General features: G+C 38.3%; 3 protein-coding genes across 5 annotated transcripts; 2 read left to right on the plus strand and 1 right to left on the minus strand.

The window, feature by feature from the left end:
* The first annotated feature begins 448 nt into the window (after positions 1–448).
* On the plus strand, positions 449–11,198 carry epc2 (enhancer of polycomb homolog 2 (Drosophila)). Of its 2 annotated transcripts, none has more exons than XM_043248560.1 (14): positions 449–850; positions 2,534–2,693; positions 2,812–2,957; positions 3,774–3,980; positions 4,273–4,421; positions 4,632–4,761; positions 4,846–5,055; positions 5,166–5,249; positions 6,370–6,509; positions 6,658–6,890; positions 7,713–7,834; positions 7,926–8,064; positions 8,492–8,780; positions 9,301–11,198. In XM_043248560.1, exons 1-14 carry the CDS (start codon positions 698–700, stop codon positions 9,371–9,373), a joined length of 2,235 nt encoding a protein of 744 aa, XP_043104495.1. In that variant the 5' UTR covers positions 449–697; the 3' UTR covers positions 9,374–11,198. The 2 variants fall into 2 exon arrangements, with proteins under 2 accessions (XP_043104495.1, XP_043104494.1); XM_043248559.1 differs by having other exon boundaries at positions 451–850; positions 6,658–6,959.
* itm2bb (integral membrane protein 2Bb) lies at positions 11,013–17,799 on the minus strand. The gene is made up of 6 exons (XM_043248561.1): positions 17,619–17,799; positions 14,915–15,046; positions 12,816–13,016; positions 12,125–12,235; positions 11,870–12,020; positions 11,013–11,732 (listed from the first exon to the last, which is right to left on the minus strand). Exons 1-6 carry the CDS (start codon positions 17,691–17,693, stop codon positions 11,644–11,646), a joined length of 759 nt encoding a protein of 252 aa, XP_043104496.1. The 5' UTR covers positions 17,694–17,799; the 3' UTR covers positions 11,013–11,643.
* A 787-nt stretch (positions 17,800–18,586) lies between these two features.
* On the plus strand, positions 18,587–21,589 carry med4 (mediator complex subunit 4). Of its 2 annotated transcripts, XM_043248153.1 has the most exons (8): positions 18,587–18,739; positions 18,998–19,064; positions 19,311–19,481; positions 19,928–19,985; positions 20,553–20,639; positions 20,725–20,856; positions 21,022–21,200; positions 21,296–21,589. In XM_043248153.1, the coding sequence occupies exons 1-7, from the start codon at positions 18,657–18,659 to the stop codon at positions 21,192–21,194; spliced, it is 771 nt and encodes a 256-aa protein (XP_043104088.1). In that variant the 5' UTR covers positions 18,587–18,656; the 3' UTR covers positions 21,195–21,200; positions 21,296–21,589. The 2 variants fall into 2 exon arrangements, with proteins under 2 accessions (XP_043104088.1, XP_043104087.1); XM_043248152.1 differs by having other exon boundaries at positions 21,022–21,589.
* The last annotated feature ends 416 nt before the right edge of the window (positions 21,590–22,005 follow it).

Consider the following 22,005-nt stretch of genomic DNA (forward strand, 5'->3'; position numbering starts at 1 on the left):
TGTGTTTGTATGTAACATTGACAGATCTAGAGATGAGGATGGGCCCTTTATGTTAATGTTTTTTCTAAAACTTTGATGTTTTCTCTTTGTCTCCTTATAAAACAGTAACATTTTGTCATTAGTCTTGATCGGCAGGCCCATACTGAGAGGAATGCACGGGTTCTCCAAATGAACATACACTAAGGATCAATAGGCCTTGCCTATAGGATTTTCAGTCTAAACATTCTGTGGCCCAAAATCTTGAATATTTGGTTCGGTTTTGGATTGTAGGTCATCTTTGGCTGCGTGGAATAGGTAAAACACATTACACACATTGCTGGGGATGTGTAACAGGCCTTGTCTACTAATGTATAATATGACAGCTCTGCGATGCACGCATGTGCTCCTCGTGCCCGCGTGTCGTAATACCGTGTACGCGCGTGTTGTCGGAGGTGCGCGCGCAGCGACACCCGCGCGCTCCCGCTCACGCTCTTTGGCAGTGTCGCGCGGACTGTCGGGATCATGTCCGCCATGTTTTCACACCAGCCGAGAAAAAAAAGCCAGTGAAAAAACACCAGAACTCGCTTAGAGATGCCTTTAACCGCCGGATTTCGATCGGAGGGACGTCAGTGAGCGCGGCCGCGGAGAGAACCGTCGGCTCGTGTGTATATTTGTACCGAATGATCCGTGTTTAGTGTGTTTGTGATCGCTGAAAACAATGAGTAAACTCTCGTTCCGCGCGCGAGCGCTAGACGCCGCCAAACCGCTGCCGATTTACCGCAATAAAGACCTCCCGGACCTCACCGACTGCGTCTCCATCAACCGAGCGGTTCCGCAGATGCCGACCGGGATGGAAAAGGAAGAGGAGTCGGTATGTAAATGATTTTAAATTCATAATTTTTCATGAGGTTCAGGTGCATAGCAGGGTGTTGGTATTCACGTATCTCTTACGCACGTTTCAATACGTAAGCATGTTCTCTGTTCGAAGAGATCCGCAAACGCCGTGCTAATGCTCTAGGTTACGTATAAAATTTACGACAGTTGCGCAGTTGTGGGAAATCTTTTACACTAGTGGCGTGAGCAAGGTTATTTACTTGAGACATTTGCTAGCGGTGAATGCGCATTGACGTCAGACTTTTTGCGTAAATGCGTTTGAGATTTCCGGATGCTACGACAGGAATACACGAGCTGAACGGCATGCTTCTGAAGCACGAACGTGATTCTTCTGATGTTTAGTTTCTGCAGCACCGGGCCCTAGTCACCAAAATAGCACGACTAGCTCCCACATTTGAGTATTATATAATACACTGGTATATGAATATGATAATCATTTAGTATAATATTACATACCAAAGTACCATGATATTGCCACGCGATTTCATGGCACATATTCTGTGTTGTAAGGAAAAGTCAAATAAAAATGTGAAATATAGTTTAATTGAACTTAAATATACATATGTAAATAAGTTTACATATTAAACATATGTTTAATAATGTAAGTGTATACCATATCTTAAGAAGTTTTATATTGACATTTTTTATTAACACAACATTTACTGTATTATTACTATATTATGATAGTATTATTATTTCTGCTTACAATTTTTCTCTCAAAAAGAAAAACAAATGTAATTTTACATAGTAGTAATAGTCCAAAAGCCTTATTGTTTTCACATAAAGAAAACTATAAAACAGAAACAGCCCCCCTATATCTTTCTGTTGTCTTTTAAAACATTAGACAACTTTTTTTTTTTTTTTTTTTTTTTTTTTTTTTTTTTTTTTATAGACATTATAACTTCTAGTTTCATTTTTTTTATATATAAAATAACTGTTTTGGGGGGAAAAAAGTAACCCTCTATTTGACAAAGACAACATCATGCTATTCATTCAGTCAGAAATGAATGTATTACTTGGTGTACATGCTTTGACATAACTGTCAGGACACCTTCGGCTGTTTTGAAAGATGTGCAGCCAATCTAGGTTTCTTGAGTTTGATTGATTTTATTTGTTAAGTGAAGTGACTTTTATTAAAACACCGTTATGAACTGTCATCTTGCCATCTCGATCAAGCAAGATCAAGAGGTCGTATTGTACAGGCCAAGGTACAAGAGTTATGATCCGCAGATTGCATTTGCTCTGCTCACCCACTTGGTAATGAACTGCTCACCTTTCTATTATTGAACTGTCTACCACATCGAGCCTCTTATGAATCCAAAAGTCATTGGAACGACTTGGAGTTCATTTGTATGCTTGCGAGCCTTGTAAGCCATTGCAGCGGGTTTCATCACGTTGCTGTTCTCAGCTGCATTAAAAGTGGTACTTGCCCAATTCTTATTTCTGTCTCTGTGCGAGTTTTGAACTTTTTCTTATTGCTGAGTCCAGCTACATCGGTTTCAGTTTAGCAAACTGAGCTCACTTTGTAATGGAAATACTTTGTGTTATGTATGAGGTGACAAAATATTTACTGCTTTGGCGTAAATGGTGTAAATTTTGCAAATTTGAGTTGTGGAGTAGGTTTACTCATCCTCTCTTTCTCTCTCACGGTGTGTTTCAGGAGCACCATCTCCAGAGGGCCATCTCTGCCCAGCAAGTGTTCAGGGAGAAGAAGGAGAGTATGGTCATCCCTGTCCCAGAGGCTGAGAGTAACATCACGTATTATGACCGCCTTTACAAAGGAGAGTTCCGCATCCCCAAACAGCTCATCCACATCCAGCGTGAGTGTCCCACAGCTTCAAACTCAAGATAGTCCTACTGGAGGCTGTCATTTATTCATTTAAATAAACAAATAAACTTTGATTTGAATGTGACTCTCAATCTTTTACTCCTTGCCAGCTCTGGGTCTGGATAACGAGCTTCCTGACTATGATATGGACTCAGAGGACGAGACTTTACTTAACAGACTCAACCGCAAAATGGAGCTCAAACCTGTGCAGTTCGAGACCATGATGGATCGGTTAGAGAAAGCAAGCACCAACCAGGTAACAAGAAGTCGGTGCTTCTTATCTTGTTTTGCTGCAGGGCTTAGCGCATTAAGTGGCGAGCCAGCATGGTACCTGAATTATGAGAATAACTATCTCATAAAGGCAAACGGTGAAATAAATTAATTTCACCAATAACTGCAGTACAAAGGTTTGTGGGCCTGTAAGATGGTTTAACCTTTTTTCCTTTTCTTTTTTAAATGTTTTTTTTTTTTGCATTGAGGCTGGTTTTTTCAGTAGTTAAATGCAGTAAAAACAGTAATATTGTGAAATGCTATTACAGTTTTAAATAACTGCTTTCTATTGGACTACATTTTAAAATGCAATTTATTCCTGTAGTGGGAAAGCTACATTTTGAGTAGCAGACCTAGGCTTCCGTTTCAAACGATCCTTCAGAAATCAATTTCAATCATCTGTAATGTATTATTGGGAACTGATATTTAATGAATAAAGCATTGAAAAGCACAGCGTTTATATGACTATTGAATAAAATAATTAGACAGTAATTCTTCACAGAAAACACACTGTAGTTGACACTGACTATTATTCTCACTGGAAATGCAAGGAAACCTAGTATGCATTGTCCTAGCCTGAAGTCTTATACGCTTATCTTTATATTTTCTTATTTTAACAGTTTGATTGTATTATAGCTATTATTTACATTAAGCATAATTTATTCCATACTTATACTCAGACCAACATTTTTGTGTTGGTCTGCACACTGATCTAAAAATTATTCAGCACCAAAAATTCACCTAGTTTTTCACTTTCATTTACACATATCTCTCTCTCTCTCTCTCTCTCATTATTGTGTAGTTGGTCACTCTTCAGGAAGCCAAGCTGCTGCTAAATGAAGATGACTACCTATTGAAGTCAGTCTACGACTACTGGGTAAGGAAGAGGAAGAACTGCCGGGGCCCATCGCTCATTCCTCAGATCAAGCAGGAGAAGAGGGATGGCTCCACCAACAATGATGCTTACGTGGCCTTCAGGCGTCGCACAGAGAAGATGCAGACTAGGAAGGTATGCATGTGCTCTGTGCTTTGTCATGCATTCCTCAAACAGTATCGTTAGAGGACATTCAGACAGGACTTGTTTTTTACTTTGCAAATGGAAATAGTTTTGATATATTTGTGTGACAAACTGGCCTCCCTATGGTGCTTCAGATTTTTACTAATATTATTATATCAGCTTTTTGAAGACATCTGCATATTAATGTTAAGTGGGTGACCAATACAGATTTTTGCCCAATGTATTTGTTTCGTACAGCGCAATTTTTAATTCATACCATCTGTGGGTCTATTTCTCCCTGCAGAATCGCAAGAATGACGAAGTGTCTTATGAGAAGATGCTGAAGCTGAGGAGAGAGTTCAGCCGAACCATGAGCATCCTGGAGATGATCAAGAAGAGAGAAAAGAGCAAACGCGAGCTGCTGCATCTGACGCTGGAAGTGTTTGAGAAAAGGTGTGTGAGCGTTGTTCTTTATATAAAGCTGCTTTTAAGATGATTTCTGTTGTTACATACGCTGTATAAATAAAACTGTTTTGTGTCACTTAACTGCTAGGATGGTTGTTGTGTGTAAGGTGACTCATCTCGTCTCGCTAAGCTTTTTAAATCATTTGAAAAGTGCAAAGTGGTTTTTACACTTGTTTTTCCATGTTTTATGTGTTTCAGATATCAAATTGGAGACTTCTCAGGAGAGATTCTGAATGAGGTCACTGTACCTCTGGCAGAGAAAACCATTTACCCTGCGCCCATATCCCTACCCTTGAGCAGTCGGCACAAGACGGAGAGCAAAATTAAAGTAAGGAAAGATCCGTGTGTAAGAAATAGCTTGAACGTAGTCAGTGGTCGTGATAAAAGTATTTATTTTGTCTCTTTCCTTTAGTCACACAAATCCGGACCCAAACACCTCCACCCCTTCACAGTCAAGCCTGAGCCTCACTTTGACTTTGTGCGTTCCCATAAAAAGTACAACAAGAGGCCCAGACTCGATACGTTTCGCCAGCCTGGTCGACCAGAGCGACCGCAAACCATCAACAAGGCAGACATTAAACAATATGACTTCCACAGCTCTGGAGAGGAGGATTACCCATTGGTCAGTGTACAATTTGTGTTTTTCTACACATGCTCATGTAGTATGTTGTGTTTAGTGCTTTTACTTAAAAGACATTCATTATTTCTTTTGCTTCCCTTTTTTCTCTGAAGTCTCCAGCTTCAGAGCCGGATGAAGAGAATGATCCTGATGGAGTCTTTGCCTTCAGACGGAAAGCTGGCTGCAGTTACCATGCTGTGAGTTTCCCGCTTTACATCAGTTCTCTCTGTAGACCGTGCCAGAGCTGCGTTATTTTTCCAATGTGCCATGAAATGGCTTAAAGCAGTGGTTCTCAACCTATCTGCAAAAACTTTTAAACACCTTGTAGTCCAAGGTTATTTCTCAATTCCAAGAATGCAGAGAACGGCCTTGTGTTTTAATGGAGACGGTCTTGTCAAGCTTCCTTGGAAGAACAAACTCGTAAGGATGTGAGGACACGGCGTATCCTTGTGAGAATTGAGACGCTCTGTGTTCTTGCTGTGTCTCAGCATAGCAGTGGCTAATTGGAACTGAACTTCGACAGATGATCGTTTAAACGAGAACACAAGGATGCAAGATCAAAAATTATAAATCCAAGATTGCATAAGGATTAAAAAAAATACGTTTATAGTTATACATAAACAGGCCCTGTTTACATTAGTGCTTTTTTTATTGTAAAACACATAACGTTTGTAAACGATAACATCCCTCTCATTGTTGTACCCATAGATGTATATAGGTAGATTTATCATTTGACCATACCAAGCACATAGACACAAATAAACTATGTATACATATCAGTAGTTGTACCTACATGAATGGTCATGTGACATGCGTTTTTTGGTTGTGTAGTATAGACTGAGATTTTTGAATATCTAAAATATTTGAAATAATAATAGTATTTTTATGATTTTATTTTTTATTTGATTTTGTTTGTATTATTTCTGTAAGTGCACTAAAACATTTAAGGATGAGAAAATTCAGTTTGAGAACTTTTAAAAATTAATGTGAATGTTAATTGCATCAGTGTTTTGAATGTATTCTTGAAACCACAAAAAATTGATTTGCAGTTCTGAACACTCAAACATGTGGGTCGTGAGACAGGAAGGGGTGTTTTTGTCTTGGCCTGTAAATAAAGCACATGGACAATAACTGTGTTTTGCTTAGTGCACTTTAAATATGAAGTGTTTTATGTAGCTGTCATAATCTATGGTATACTCTTTTTTATTTTGTATTTTTTTTTTTTTTTTTTTATGACATAGAAGCATTTATTTGGCTCTGTGGTGTTTTGGTACTTTTCTTTGCCATTTGTTGAATGTGTGGTGTGTGTGTCCTCAGCCACTGGTGGACCAGAGCTGTCCTCCTCACTGGCAGCAGACGGGTCAGGACCGGCTGTGGCAGCGGAACTGTCTCACTGCCCTCTCTGTGCCCAGACGCTGCATCGCAGTGGCTCACGGGAGGGTGGGCAGAGGTGGCAGGTATATCACTATTCTGTACAGTTTCTCATTCGCCCCTTTCATCGTTTGTAAAAATGATGTTTCTTGTAATGAAGTTTGTGTCATTGTGGTGTGAATTTTAGCTCAGATTAAAGTATAAATCTAAAAGCACTCTGTTGTATTCCATCAGGGTTGTTTTGGATCGCACCTCGTCAGATCTGGACCGTGCCCTCAGGCATCTGGACCCTGACATGTTTTATCCCTCCGCCGACTCTATTGTGCCTGACCTCCCCGTCCACACAAACACAAACTCTCACAGCTCCAGATCAAGCCCTCAGCGCTCACTGACTCAGCTCCTGAGTGACATCCAGGCCAGCAGGTGGAAGTTTTTCCGTCCTCGGCCGCTACAGGAGAACACGAGAGGTGAGGACAAGAAAGGGACTCTGCAGGTGGAGAAAGTTGCATTGACGCCACTCTCTAACAGCGTGTCAGGTGAGGCATCGGAGCTGAACAGAATTCAGAAGTTCAATCAAAGTTGTAACTTTTTCAACAAATCTAACCTGTCAGTCATTTTTAATGTGGCTTGCCAGTTGATTTGAATTATTTTTGCCCTGCCATGATATATGATAGTGCACTATGCATAAAACTCAGCTCTCGTGGCTTAGTTAATGGACCAAGTCTGTATGCAGAGCAAGTTAAAAACGTTAAAAACTAAATTTGCAACGATGCAGCTACATTTTCAATTGTCAATTCAGTTGTTTTGCCCTATCAGTGTATTTATGTAAATAGTTTATCTTGAATCTGTTTGCGCTGTGTTCCTGTCATGGCAAAGCTACATTGGCAGAAGTCATTGTCTTCAGTGTCACATGACTCCTCAGAAATCAGAAATATTAGAAATATGCTGACCTGGTGCCCCAGAAACATTTCTAATGTTATGTTGAAAAAACCTTGTATTGTTGTCAAAACTTTTAACTTAATTTTTCCTCATGAATTATTGAAGAACAGTTTTTATTTATTTTAAATAAAACTTTAGTAACTTTATAAATGTCTTTACTGTCACTTCTGAGCAATTCAATATATCTTTGCTGAGGAAGAAATGCATCAGTAAATAAAAATCTAGTGGTCATGGTTTCCTTAGTGAATTACTTTACTGCCGACTAGCGGGGGGGAATGAAACTGTTGGTTTAAAGCTCTTTACATGTCTAGTAGAGCATCAAATTATGCTTCATATTCTTGCGCATGCAGGTGGATTCACAGAAGAACAGTTTCACTCCCATCAGCAGCAGCTGGTTCAGATGCACAAACAGTTACAGCAGCAAGAACTCCAGCAGACCTCAACAGCACCAGAACTTCACACACACCTGCCTGTGAGTTTACACACCAAATAACAGACCGTCCCATTCTGTTAGGCTATTATGAATCCATCTAAAAAAAGATGTCATTCTATTTGTTCTACAGATCACAGCGTCATCTGACTGCATGTCTAAGACTCTGGACTCGGCTAGTGCACACTTTGCTGCCTCTGCTGTGGTCAACACTCCCAACAATGAAAACAGGCCCCAGATCGCGAGTGTCAACGGCGTCCTTCCCAATTCAGGCAAGTGCAATCTATAATTCTCAGTAGTTCTATTGCAATGTTTAAGTCCAAATATTTTAAAACTACATTTTTATAGAACTTAGTGGGGGGAAAAAACAAAACTGTTATTCAGATCTAAATTTATTTGGGGACTTTTTGTTCTTTGGTTAATTTAATGAAATCTGAGCATATTTTATTGATAAAATTGACTATTGATTCTTAATTATTAATTTAACAAAAATATTTTTAAATTATTAATTTTAATTTAAAAATATTTTTTAAATTATTAATCCCTACTTTTAATGAAAGCTAAGCAAATGATTGCTAAAATGAATCGTTGATTCTTAATTTATTAATGAAATTTGAAAAAAATGTATTTAAAAAAGTGAGTTAATTTTTTTAATTGAGCATATTTGATTGCTAAAATGGATTGTTCTGTGTTTTGCAGGAAGCTTTAGACAAGCCAAACTGAGCCGTTCTGTTCAGAGTGGAGGTGGCGGTGAGTCAGGCTCTTTAGTACGGATGACGAATGCATCGAGCCCACAGCTGCCCGTCCCTCAGTCCCTGCCTCACGGCCACGGGCACCTGAGCACCGTGAGCGCTGTGTCGCCCGCTCATACACACCACAGTGTGCGACTGTGCGCCCCTTCACCCTCAGCCTTAAAGTTGGCTAGTGTTGCTAGCAGTTTGGACCGGGTGCCCAAAGTCACCCCCACTAGTGCCATCGACATTGCCAGGTCTGAACCCTGATGCAGCGCTGCTTCTTATTCACCCTACTGTTGTTTTCCTTTCTTTTCTATATATATATATTTTTTTAATTAATACTATTTTTTTAGAATTAATTGTAATGTATATGATGGTTTGATTAATCAAATTAATCAAATAAGTTTGTTTATAAAAAATTATATAAAGCAAATTTTGTTTTTAAATGAGGAAGTATCAAGTATACATTAAACATTGTATCTAAAGAAATATTTCATTTGGCCAAAAAAATTATTACACACAAACATTTAGGCTACAGCGGCTTAATATAAAATATTTTAATGTTTTTATTATTCTTTATTTATTTAAGAAACTAAACCTGCCAACAGGTGGCGGTAAATGTCATTATGAGTCAAGTTTAAAATATAACACACAAACACATATGACATAAAGTAACATTGTAAAAATCATTGATAGTGACTGTAATGCATCCTTGCTGAATACTCTATTGTTTAAAAAAAAAAAGGTAAATGAATCTGTTTATTGCTATTGCAGGGAGAATCATGAACCAGAGAGACTGGCTCTTAATGGATTATCAGAGACCACAGTCGCCATGGAGGTCACATAGCCCATCCAAAAACACAAAGACTGCAGTACTGAGAGCTGTGCGCTTCTACACGGACTTATACCCAATAACAGCATATCAAAATATTAAGAAATTTGTCAATATTATAAGTGTACATTTTGTAAAATTGGGAATTATCACTACCTTGTAAAATAGTATATTTGTATCATTAGTCTGTCATTTCTGTTACTTGAATCCTAGATTGTTTTTTGTTTTTTTTGGTTTTTGTTTTGTCATCATGCTTTTGCACTTGAAAATGCAAGCAAGACAAGTGCATCAGTTCATGTTGGGATTATGAGCATGAAATAGGTCCTGCGTCACTTGTTTTAACTATTTATTTTGCAATGTTTACATTTTTGTATCTCGTACAAATAAATCCAATTTTGTGACCACAAAATGCAGACATAGCTAGTATACCATGCTTTGTGCTTGTTTGTTTTTTGCTTTTTCATAGGAAGGAGAAAGCTGAATCTGGTTTCACAGAAGGGGGTAATCTTCCCTCTCAAAATGTCAACCATTTTTAATTGGTTTATTTTCTTGCCTTCCTCTCCTCGTCTTACCAAGAATAGTATGTTTCGTCTGACTGTGCTCATGAGAAGCTCCTTTAGAAATTGAGAAGACCTTCAACCTCCTGCTCTTCCGATGGAAGCCCTCATTGTCATCTGTCTTTAGCCGTTGCTGGTTAACCAGCACTGAAGGAGCTGTTCAGGGTTCTGACTGGTGTTGTATTGAGAGTAAACTCTACAGGTCACAAATACTGTCAGCCATCTTGTTTATGAATGCTGAAGTTTATACATCCTCAGTCCAGTGTCTTCAAATAAATTTCCCCTTTTCAAATGGCCTTTTTAATGAAATGAGTGAATCTACGGCCACAGCTGGCAGTCATTTGCATTTAGTACACTGTAAAAAAAATATATATTTTTTTCAGTTATAACTCAGACACCCGTGTTTTGGTCTTGTGATGTCCAGGGAAAAGTATAAAAGCTTACAGGCCTTTGTTATGGACTCAGACATGATTGAATTTTAAAAGCCATTTTCAAGGTGCGTTACTGTGGTCAGCAGCTTGTGATCAGTTCCTTGTGTTTCTGTTTAACTTTTTAGGGTTCAATATGGATGTAGTTTAACAATGCAAGAATGGGCTTTAACCACCAGGGGGCTCATAAGCTCTTCTAGACGTGTTGCCAGGAGGAAGTTGCTGGTTGGCAGTTGTCGGGCAGGTTCCTCAAGTTTTGTTTTTTTTTTTCTCAGAAGTCGAGGACGCTTCCCTTGCAACCCACACGCTTCCTGCCGTTTTTGCTCATGGAAGTCTTTGAGACAATCACCTGAGTCGTACCTGCCAAAAATCTGAAATAATCGGTAAATTACTTTCTCGATGCCGATGAAGTGCGACACAGCCTCGGTGCTTACATTTCGGGGGAATAAAACTGCAAAATGCTTACTCATTGCATATTAATCTGGGATAATTAAATATTTTATCATCACGTTCAGCCGCTAACAGAAAGAACTACATTTATTTGAAATAAAAAGTTGGTAATGTTATGTCTTTACTGTCACTTTTGAGAAGGAAATAAGTATTAATTAAAAAAAAACAGCCCAAACATTTAACAGTAGTGTATACTGACAAGCTTAAAGAAGCAACACATGATTTTTCTGATTTTATTGGTTTCTTATATGAAGCTTATCTAAAGAAAGAAAAATGTTTTGCTTATATACAAATCAGCAAAGAACCAAAACGAATTTTAAAGAAAGTGTATGCTTTTTCAGTTCATTTTAAACATTAAAAAACACGAATTAAATGCTAATTCAAATACTTCAAATAGTGAAACTGCAACATTGTGGTCCAAATTACACACCAGTTTGATGAAACCTTTGAAATGGTATCAAATTTAAATACAGCAGACGTTGAAAATGTTAAATACAACAAATAAAAAAAAATACTACTTTTCCAGCAAACTCATGGGAATAAACAGTTATTTATTAAATGACATAGTTCAACCTCTGATTGGGGGTCTATATAGGCTACTGTCAATCCTTTTTTGTTCAATTGTGCACAATATTCCCCTTTATTAAGTCTGTTTTTAAAAAAGCGTAAGACGCATTCCACATACACTCAAACGTAATTACATCTTTGTCCAGATGAGACAATTTCACATTTTAGATTTTTAAAAAAAAAGTGAAAAAGGCCTATGAAAAATCAAGCGGGAACGAAAGAACCTTTTACTGAATGAAAGGAAGGGCTGAAGATCTGCTGTTGTGTAAAAGACTCGCGTTCTTCATGGCTCGCAGATCAAAGTCTCCACGACAAACTTGTTTTCAAAATGGCGGATCTTGTAGCAGTTCAGAGCCTCGCGTTTCTGCATACCTGCAATGGAGCGCATTCAGCATTCAGGAGCGTTAGTTGTGCTTAAAACATGAAAATAAGATCCACTGCGATAGTGTAAACGCTGTTTACTGTAAACAAAGTCCTATCAAACGGTCTGTTTGTTTGTGTAAACTTACCCAGTATGGTTTCTCTACGCTGCAGTCTGTACGTGTCTTTGTCTTTGCACATGTTATTGATGTAATAACCCAGATCACTGGTGCTGTCCAGCCTCTCTGTAATCATCATCTCCTCTCGCACGAGGTACGTCTGGGGAAGATACATTCCCGCCTGCAAAGACGCACACAAACATCAACTTAACTAAAATGCATTTGGCCGAAAGATAAATCCACGCCAACACTTATTTATCTCCCGTTATTAACGCATCTGTTTACCTTGATGTTGGCCAGGAACTCCTGGAAATCTCTGGGCGGCATGACAACAGATGTGTTCAGGTTGATGATGTAGCATTTTTCCAGATTTAGGTCAAGATAAGCAGTCAGTTTCTGACAGCACAGAATCACACACAGGGTTATTCGAACCGAAACACCGCTGATTTTTGAATTAATTCAATATTTTAGACGGATTAGAGATTGAGAGTGAAAACCAGTGAAATCAGTAATTATCATATATTTACATTATTAGTATTTGTGACAGTGAGATTACAATAACTGAAAAAAAAAGTTAAAAGACGTCTCTTATGTGTGCGATGTCACATTAAATGTATCTACTATCAGTTTTAATACATTTAATACAACCTTGCAGAATACTACAATTTCTTTCTTAAACTGATCCTGGATCAATCAAATCAATCAATCGGTTTTCATATATTTACAGTAAGACATTTACAAAATTTCTTCATGGAACCTTTTCCTTACTTAATATCTGAATGGTTTTTGACATGAAAGAAAAATCAATAATTTTGAGTCTCTTTGACAAAACAAGATACTTCTTTTTGTAACCTATAATCTCAGGAACTTCCCTGTTTTAATTTATAATGGATACAAATACAGCGGTGTGGCTGATAATATGTTTATGGTGGATATGCTCTAAAAAAACCGTCTGCGTCAGTGTGTATTTTTGTACCATGGTAAAGTCATGCAGGATGCCAGCTGGATCGCCGTCTGCAAACTCAGGAAGCGGTACTTTGATGAGCTCCGCCTCATCGTCTTCGAAAAAGCTCACATTCTCTTCAATCAGCCTCAGCGGTGCTTCAACCTCCAACTCCTCATCAAAATCATATTCTTCCTCAAAGTAATTCAATCCACAGACGAACACCTGCTCCTCCTGTGTGTTATAAACACATGCGGCATTAAGACGAGTACAGACCTATACCTGTCCTGCGGTCTGAAAGATTCTGCATTTTCTGGAAGAATATTTGCGACTTTCTCTCTAGATTTGTTCACTTAATGTAGTTCCCTAATACTGGTGACAAGTTTCTTAGAACTTAGCAGCATGTAAAATGGCTTGCACTGTTTACTCTTATTACACATGCATGTTTGCTCTCAATGTCATGCAGTCAGGGCTGTATTCTTGCAAAACATTTGCATATTGGCTTGTGGCAGATGATTTTGATGTATTTGCTGTTACAGAACTGCCAGGTTCAGCCAAGAACAGCGCTCAACATGACCAGTATTCTGACCAAACACCTGCAGCTCATCCTCCTCACTCATTAGCCCACCTCGTTTCACCTCATTGTCTGGTCCGAAGTGGACTACTTACATGACTTCTTTCCTTCCTTTGTGTCTCCAGTGTTTACAATTCTTATTAACTATTGTTTGTTTACTTCCAATATTTAATGAGTCCTTTGCCACATCTGTGGTTCCCACCTCTTTTAAAAAATCTGGCATCATACCTGTACCCAAGAACAAGAAACCCTCATGTCTGATTTATTATCGTCCAGTGGCCCTCACATTAATAGTCATGAAGCTTTAAAAAAACACAGACATTTTTGTCACAAAACTTTCTGCCATGACTGCCAGAATTCTTGGAACCAGTTCCTAGGCTCCAGTTTCCTTTATCAGCCTTCCATTAGATTCACTCTCTTCCGGTGCATGCTCGGGTGCCTTTGTTCCTTTGTTCCAGTGGTTCCGGGAAACCATGTCCCATCTGTTGACTTTTGGTTCTGAGAGACTGAAAGGGTCTGAGACACTCACTCACAGTGGCAGTGTGCCACCAATGGATCCAGGAGGACATCTAACTCCAACTTTTCAGTCTGGACAGGTTCGGCAGTCCACCAGAGACAGTAGGATCTGCTTGCCATTCAAGAAGCTTATTCCTGGATACTCTGGCCCCTTCACCATCACCTGACAAACTTAACAGGTCGCTTATCAACTGCACACTACATAATAAATCCATAAACCATATTATACTTCTGTTTCTGTCTCCACAGAGCTTGGCACAGTTTAGGAACACCCTTCACCAATCCTATAAGATGGAGCCACGTACAGAGTGAGAGAGATCCTGGACTCCCAGCACTGTGGTGGACGGTTGTAGTATCTATATAGTATAGCATCAGGTCGACACTCACCCTCACTGTCCTTCGCGCCAAGAAAGAGGTTGACCACCATGACGTAGGGGAAGCACTTGCACAGAATTGTCAGCACCAGAATTCTGATACTGCTACAAACACACCTCGTCTCACCTCAAGGTGGACTACTTACTTGACTTTTTGAAGTCCAGCATTACTTCTAGTGATTGTCTTCCTTTGTGTCTGCAGTGTTCTCTGCCTACAAACCAAAGGGATTACCTTTACACTAACCAATGGCGAAGAAGTGTGTATCCTTCCTCTCATCTACTCTTCCATCCACAATCTCCTGCATCTAGGAAAGTCAATTTAACAACCTTACTCTCTTCCCTGATTATATATCTAAACTGCATGCTCCACCTTGCCAGTGTGCTCAGTGCAGTAATATTCACTCTGTTAATTCCATCTATCTACAGTCTACACTCCATAACATCTGCTTTCCATGCTCGATTATTGTTGCTTTTGCATTTCAGAGAAAATCTGCGACCCATTTCTGGGTCACAACGCACCAGCTGAAAATCACTGCTCCAAGGCTTAGATTGATTATGAAATAAATGCTATAGAAATTAAACAAGACAAAGATGAACATCAATGCAAGATGACACATGTTAGATGATGTGATGTTTTGATATCACTATGGTTACATCAGTCATCTTACCTCAGGCACATAGTATCTGTACAGGTAGGCTCCTCCCCCCACTAAACCAGACAGAACAAGAGCCAATCCCAGACAGAAGCACCAGCACCACACCCTAGACTGAGAACGCACCAACACCGCTGCCTCAGGATCCTACAGGGCAAATTACAGAGAAAAACGACAGTTACAAAATTACATTTGAATGACTTACTCAACAATACATGTACTCACTTCTGGCTAATAATTACTTTTATTCAACAATGTTTCAATAAACTGACAGTAAAGACATTTAGAGTGAAAAGAAGAAGTGAGATTCACACTACATCCCTTCTGCTTTGCAGTTAAAGAGGCGTTGAAACAGTTTGGTGTCATCAACTTCTTTAAAAAGTCACAAAGATTCAAACTCTTTAAGTTCTAATCTACAAAAGTGTTGCTTCACTCAAACAATAACTGCAACGCTAAGTGCAATATGAAACGAAAGAGAAAGTTTATCAAACAGTTTCTATTTGAATAGCAGAAGGGGAATTTAGGTGACTATTAGAATGATAAAAAGTCAGACACAGTTAACAACAAAGCTATAATGCAGGAGACACTGAATGTATTCTGAGCTCCTGGTTTTATTGTGCTGTACTTATTTCATTCAAATAGTCAAAATAATTCATTCTAGTTTAATATCCTGTAGAAGAGTGTTTTGTTTGTTGTTGTTTTTTGTTTTACTTGTCATTCTCTCATTAATGTAACCACACAGCCCTTTATTGAACACACGGAGGTGAGTGTTGGATGGCCTTGACAAGAAATTATAGTTTAGAGCCTTTTAATGCTTCTTGAATGCCTCATGAATCAGGCATGTCCTGGTTCCACGGTAAAACAGATAAAATCACAATATATTTACATACGCTATGCGCTTGTCTTTTGCTCTATGGTTTCTTTTCTGGGTTTTGTTTATGTTTATATAGCTCCTTTCCATAGGAACAAATTAACAACAGCAACAATCATATTTTGTATTTCTAAGCATAAAGAGTTAGTTCACTCAAAAATGTAATAATTAATTCAAGAATACATTTAGTGTGCAAAGAAAAAACAAAAACAACAACAATTTGTTCAACGTTTCAATAGTTACCACATTGATTACGTTGAGGAGAAAGAGTTGTGTGTGCGTCATGGCAGAAACTTAGAGGAGAAGAATTGTTGAATAAATTAGTTATTTTTGTTTTTTTCTTGCACACAAAAAGTATTTATGTAGCTTCGCAAAACTGAAGCTGAGCAACTGATGTCACAAAGAAGTGTCTGGACCTGGGAAGGTTTTGTTTGCGTTGCTGTCTGTGCATGGTCAGAGAGCTCTCAGATTTCAACAAAAACATCTTCATTTGTTTTCTGAAGATGAGCAAAGGTATTACGGGTTTGGAATGGCACGGGGATGAGCAATTTTCATTTTTGCTCAAAGCTACCTGAATCATGAACATGTTTGATAAGCGCACACATAAAACATGTCTCAACACGTCTGTCTTTCACAACCCATGAAAAGCGCTCGCATATATAACAGTGAAGTCTCCCCGTAGTGAGCGCAGTGCATTTGTAAAGTGTGCTGTGAAAAACACAGTTGAATTATTCTGAAAGTATAATTCAGAGAAACACCATCATGTTTACTGCTTCCATCTGACCAAACCGCAACCAGGGCACTTGGTCGGCTGGAATGCACCTATTGCTTCAATTTCAATTTTACATTTGTAAGTGCCCCTAATAATCAGAGGTACTGCATCTCTAGTCTAGCCTTGCTTTGGTCTTGGCTTTTTAACTTGTGCGGCCAACCCACATACATTATACATGGGTTAAGCCTGTCATCCATTTTGAATTCTATTCTATTATGTTGTCACTGGTGTCACAAGTATTTACGTTTTTTTTTTTTTTGTTTTTTTTTTAATAAAAAATAATCAGTTAAAAGCTTGTTTGTCGTCATACAAATATAATAAAGAAAAAAACGCCAGTGAAGCAACCACAGTCTGTGTTAACTGCCAACGAACATGAACAAACAAGCAACCCAATATAGTTTGTCAGACAGTCTCACACCCAACAATACCAGGAAATTAAACGTTTATTAACATTTTATTACACTAAACGTACTATGGTAACCAAGGTTTCTGGCAAAATACTCTAATAACGCTTAACTAAGTGCATTTGGTATCAGTAAACAACCCATAGGGGCTTGTGTAATTTATTTTTATTTTTTTTATTAGATTACCCAAACACATAAACGAAAGGCACCAAAATAAATTACAAATATTATAAAAAATAAATAAATAAACGAGAAAACAGACACACTGAACAGAATTGTTGTTTTTTTACTTTGTGTACAAAGACGTTTCTTTATATTAAAGGGCAGGTAGTTCAATGTATTATCAGTTTAATGAACTGAAAAGAACTGAGGTGACTTTTTACCGTGGTATTAATGATTATAAGTCTGAATACCCGTCTTGACAAACTTTGGGCCGTCAGCCATTTTATAACACTTTCACTCAACCTGATCAAAGTTTGATGAGCAAACCTGAACTTTATTTGCGATACTTTATATGCTTCTCTCAATGTGATATAAAAAACCAAGTGGACACAACGCTCTACCCTTCGGTTAAAAGTCTTAATTATGAGAAAATACCGAACCCAAACATTTCTAAAACGCGGTTACGCAATTCAACAGAAGTAAATATACCAAGATTTGATAGCACAGTACCTGTACACCAGTAATGAGACTTTCCTTCTTCGGATCCTTTAAGGCGAGAGCCTTGTTGAAAGAAACTTTAACCATGTTGACAAGTTTCTGCGAGCGGTTACGTCCGCGAAGATCGAGAAAAAAAAAGACAGCGCAAAATGAAAGCGTTTAGTTTCCTGATCAGCAGCGATATGTGTGTGTGACGCACATGACAGATCACAACATCCACAGCCCTCACTGCCTCTAGTGACTGCTGCTAGAAAAACAGCTCTCTCCGTCCATACATTAGTGTGATTCTTTATTTTCATCGTTACTTTAAAAGTTCATTTCAGTTAAATGTAGTGAAGTGAAGGACATAATTATTAACAATTAACGTCTGGAATTCTTAAGGACCGCAGAGCTGTCTGCAGAAAGCTGGCTCTCATCTAGGGCCAAGGCTTCATTTTAAAACAATATAAGCTTTGAATGTTGTCGGACAGTGTGGAGCTTTGTTAAAAAAAAAAAAAAATATATATATATATATATATATATATATATATATATATATATATATATATATATATATATATATATATATATATATATATATATATATATATTTTTTTTTTTTTTTTCAGCTGTTGTTATTGTTTTTAATGATTTCATTAAGTTCAATCAGAGTAAGATTAAGTGTTACATTAAGATTAATATGTTTGCTTATTGACAAGGTTATAGTTAATATCTTTATGGAATATCAACAGCTGTCCCAAGTTCCCCACTGACTGTCATTCATAAGAACATTGCGACTCAACGCAAACTAAACATACAATGCAAAATATATAAAATCTGAGTAATCACACACGCACATCGGCTGATTCCCACCAGTGCTGTGACAATTAACTTACCGAATTACAACGGCATCTATAAGTCACAGGTAATGCCGTCGTAACGAGTTAAATGTCCGTCTCTACAGTGTTTCAAGAAGAGCGATTGTTGGTCCTTCCGCCGACAGGCGTCGCTGTCTGACGCACGCTTCTGCTGGTTATTTTTCACGCATGCGCAAAGCGAGGAGAAACAGTCATGGCGACGGCGGCGGCGGCAGCGGAGAAACCGACGAAAGAGAAGCTTCTATCCACTCTGGATGACATTGAAGTTTTATCCAGGTTTGTCATCGTATATTCCAAATGTTTAGATAAAAAAAACTTTGATGTCACTTTTGTCTGCTTTTTAAAAAATTATCTTAAACTGCTAAGTTCATTCATCGAAATGTCCAGTGATTTCTCCACACAGTTGCTGGTTTCGATCGCAATAGATTAAATAAATCGAGTCTACTGTTTTCTCAACTGTTAACACACTATACAGTGCAGTACATTCTCACGCAGCTGCTCTTGGGTTCTCTTATGTTCTTGTTTGTGTCGCAGAGAGCTGATAGAGATGCTGGCGCTGTCCAGGACTCAGAAGATGCCCCAGCCTGGAGAGGACACTGATGTGAGACACACTGTTTACACACACAAGTACAGACAGTGCTCAGGACATCCGTGAAATCTCAAAAAGACAGAACTGCATATCTGATAGTTTTACGATTCTGATTTCACCTGGGTAGTAGAAAAAAATCCTGAGTAATCCTAAAAACAATAAAATGTTCACTATCTGTTTAATTGGTGTTAGTATTAATATTACCCTGTGAATTGCTGTGTAGCACACGGATTGACCATATGCTGATTCTGTGAGCAGATACTGGAGCTGTTAGTGCAGAGAGATAAAGAGTTTCAGGAGCTCATGCAGACGGCAGTGGAGCAGGGCAAAGTGCACGGGGAGATGCAGGCGCTGGAGAAGGAAGTGGAGAAGAGAGACAGCGACATCCAGCAGCTCCAGAAACAGCTCAAAGAGGCTGAACATATCCTGGTATCTGACATGAGGCAATGCATGTTGATTTCAGTCACATTCAGTTGCTTTATTACTCTACAAACCATCCCTTTTGTGTGCAACTTTGTAGATATTTAACTACCAACAGTAAAAATTGCTTGTTGTGTTGCTGTGAGTTTAATCTGAGGAAAACCATTGATCATTTGTAGGTACAAAATTGGCAAAGAACATCGCAAATGTCTTTTGATTACTTTGAGCTCACAATGAGGACACCTGATGTTAGCATTGTTGTGTGTACTTTAGGAATTATAGTAAGTTATGCATAATTACAAGCAACTAACCCTAAACCAAACCTTAAACCTATTAGTATGTTATTAACTAATTTATTGGCAAGTATTTGTGTATTTATACCGTTACAAGCACTTTAAAATAAGGTGCAGCCAACCCAGTCTTATACGTACTGTATTTTTTCTGTTCATCGTCAGGCCACTGCTGTCTACCAAGCCAAAGAGAAGCTGAAGTCTATTGAAAAGGCCAGAAAAGGTAAAATCGTAACTACAATTTCTGTCACGTCTGACTATAATTTGCACTGGGTCATATTGTTGAGGGGGGAAAAAAAACAGAAAAGGTTCATCAGCGTAAAAGACACTGTTATTACTTTCAGAAAGTTCAGGAACATTATAAACACTGTAAAGATGTTTAGAGATTTTACTTTCCTTCACTTTTATTCATTTATTGGTAGTTAAAATTAACATGAATGTAATATATAATTATACCATTAATTATACAAACAATAATTATAGTGGCATTAAAAAATGTTATAAAGAAACATCCGCTTGCTATAAACTGCAATTCTAAAGGATTTTATTTAAACTGACAGTGAAATTACAAGTATGTAGGAAATGCACTATACAAATAAACTTGGGCTCACATTTTATATATTTAAAATGTGCCTTTTATTGAAGAAAGTTTGAGAGTTCTTAGTAGAATTTTGTAATTTATGTAAGTTATGTATTTCATTTAATGTGTGGATAAAGCATACAGTCAAATAAATACAGCTCTTGTTAAAACATTGCCTCTTGTTTCGTTGTTTTTGTGTGTTTCCACCAGGGAGTATCTCTTCAGAGGAGATCATCAAATACGCTCACAGGATCAGTGCCAGTAATGCAGTGTGTGCTCCTCTCAACTGGGTTCCAGGTTAACAGACAGGATTTTTTTTATTCATCTCCTTCACTGTGATTTTCCTTGTGTTTGTAAGTTCTTCTGATGTGCATGTGTGCAGGTGACCCCCGCAGGCCGTACCCCACTGATCTGGAGATGCGCAGTGGAATACTGGGTAACATGAGCAACATGTCCACCAACGGAGTGAATGGGCACCTGCCAGGAGACGCATTGGCTGCTGGGAGATTACCAGGCAGGTTCACTCTTCTGTTGTATCTCTCCGCAGTCTTTTCTCTTCCCGTTTGTCTTTATCATACACACGTTATGGCCGGTGTGTGGCTATGCACTTTTCTGTTGAAGTACGGAATGTTACCTTGATGTTTATTTTTTGCTAATGTCTTTCTTCTTTGGCTTTTAGATATTCTAACCCCACAATATCCTTGGCAGTCAGCTGATGTTTCCATGGGGATTCTGCCTCCTCACCATGGCAACGATTTTGGCCTAGAGCCACCTGGTCATAACAAGGAAAATGAAGATGATGTCGAGGCCATGTCAACAGATTCCTCAAGCAGCAGCAGTGACTCAGACTGAGAGCGTGTGAGTGTGTGAGTGTGTGTGTGTGTGTGTCCACAGTAACTTGTCCACCTGAACAGCTTGATAGTGCGTTGTCTGCATCTTTTCTGTGATTGTAGAGATCCAGATGCCAACATATACTGCTTTCAGGAGGACCAAACTTACACTGGTCATCTTTTCAGCAAAGAGTTTTTTTTTCATTCTCCAGATGCCTTGCAGTCATCATTTGTTTGTATAATTTTATCCCACTGGCCTCAAATGTCACCAGTGCGTCGTTTTCATTGTGTGCAGACGGGCTCATTTGCATTTATTTGTAAACTAGTGAAGCATTACTGGTTTACAGCTGGAATATAAATAGCAATGTAAATACCTCTAAACTTTCAGACTCTGTAAATAAAACTTTCTTTTTTTAATATTATTGTTTTGTCCATTTTACCTGGTCTGTTTTGTTTATCCAGAAGGGCTGTGTAGTTTTAAAATGGGTTTGTTTCTCCCTGTGGAGCTGAGGCAGGGTAGTAGAGGAATAGGTCTGATTTAAATGACCCTTCCGGTTCAGTTTTCTAATATATACACACCATGACCTCTAAAAATGCTTACACAGATCCTACTCTGTGCATGATCATTTCTCATAGACTGTCGACTTCAATTTATTACACTGCTCGCAAAATAAAACAGTTTTGATATAGCTGTAACATTCTAGTTAGGGTTTATTTGAAACCTCAACACTTTACAGTGGTATGCGAAAGTTTGGGCACCCCTGTAAAATTTCATGATTTTCCTTTATAAATCATTAGTTGTCTGGATAAGAAATTTCCGTTAAATATATCAT

The sequence above is a fragment of the Puntigrus tetrazona genome, chromosome 9, assembly GCF_018831695.1.
Source record: "Puntigrus tetrazona isolate hp1 chromosome 9, ASM1883169v1, whole genome shotgun sequence".
NCBI classification, from domain to species: Eukaryota; Metazoa; Chordata; class Actinopteri; order Cypriniformes; family Cyprinidae; genus Puntigrus; species Puntigrus tetrazona.

Bases quoted from the DNA above. Each gene is read 5' to 3' on its own strand.
- med4 (XM_043248152.1), top strand. From the start codon at position 18,657: ATGGCGACGGCGGCGGCGGCAGCGGAGAAACCGACGAAAGAGAAGCTT. The intron at 19,482-19,927 runs GTATCTGACATG...GTTCATCGTCAG, and splicing joins AAGAGGCTGAACATATCCTG to GCCACTGCTGTCTACCAAGC. The intron at 20,857-21,021 runs GCAGGTTCACTC...TTTGGCTTTTAG, and splicing joins GGCTGCTGGGAGATTACCAG to ATATTCTAACCCCACAATAT.
- epc2 (XM_043248559.1), top strand. From the start codon at position 698: ATGAGTAAACTCTCGTTCCGCGCGCGAGCGCTAGACGCCGCCAAACCG. The intron at 6,960-7,712 runs GTGAGGCATCGG...TTGCGCATGCAG, and splicing joins ACTCTCTAACAGCGTGTCAG to GTGGATTCACAGAAGAACAG. The intron at 8,065-8,491 runs GCAAGTGCAATC...TGTGTTTTGCAG, and splicing joins CGGCGTCCTTCCCAATTCAG to GAAGCTTTAGACAAGCCAAA.
- itm2bb (XM_043248561.1), bottom strand. From the start codon at position 17,693: ATGGTTAAAGTTTCTTTCAACAAGGCTCTCGCCTTAAAGGATCCGAAG. The intron at 15,047-17,618 runs GTACTGTGCTAT...TTTGCCCTGTAG, and splicing joins GTCTCATTACTGGTGTACAG to GATCCTGAGGCAGCGGTGTT. The intron at 13,017-14,914 runs GTAAGATGACTG...TATAACACACAG, and splicing joins ACAGATACTATGTGCCTGAG to GAGGAGCAGGTGTTCGTCTG.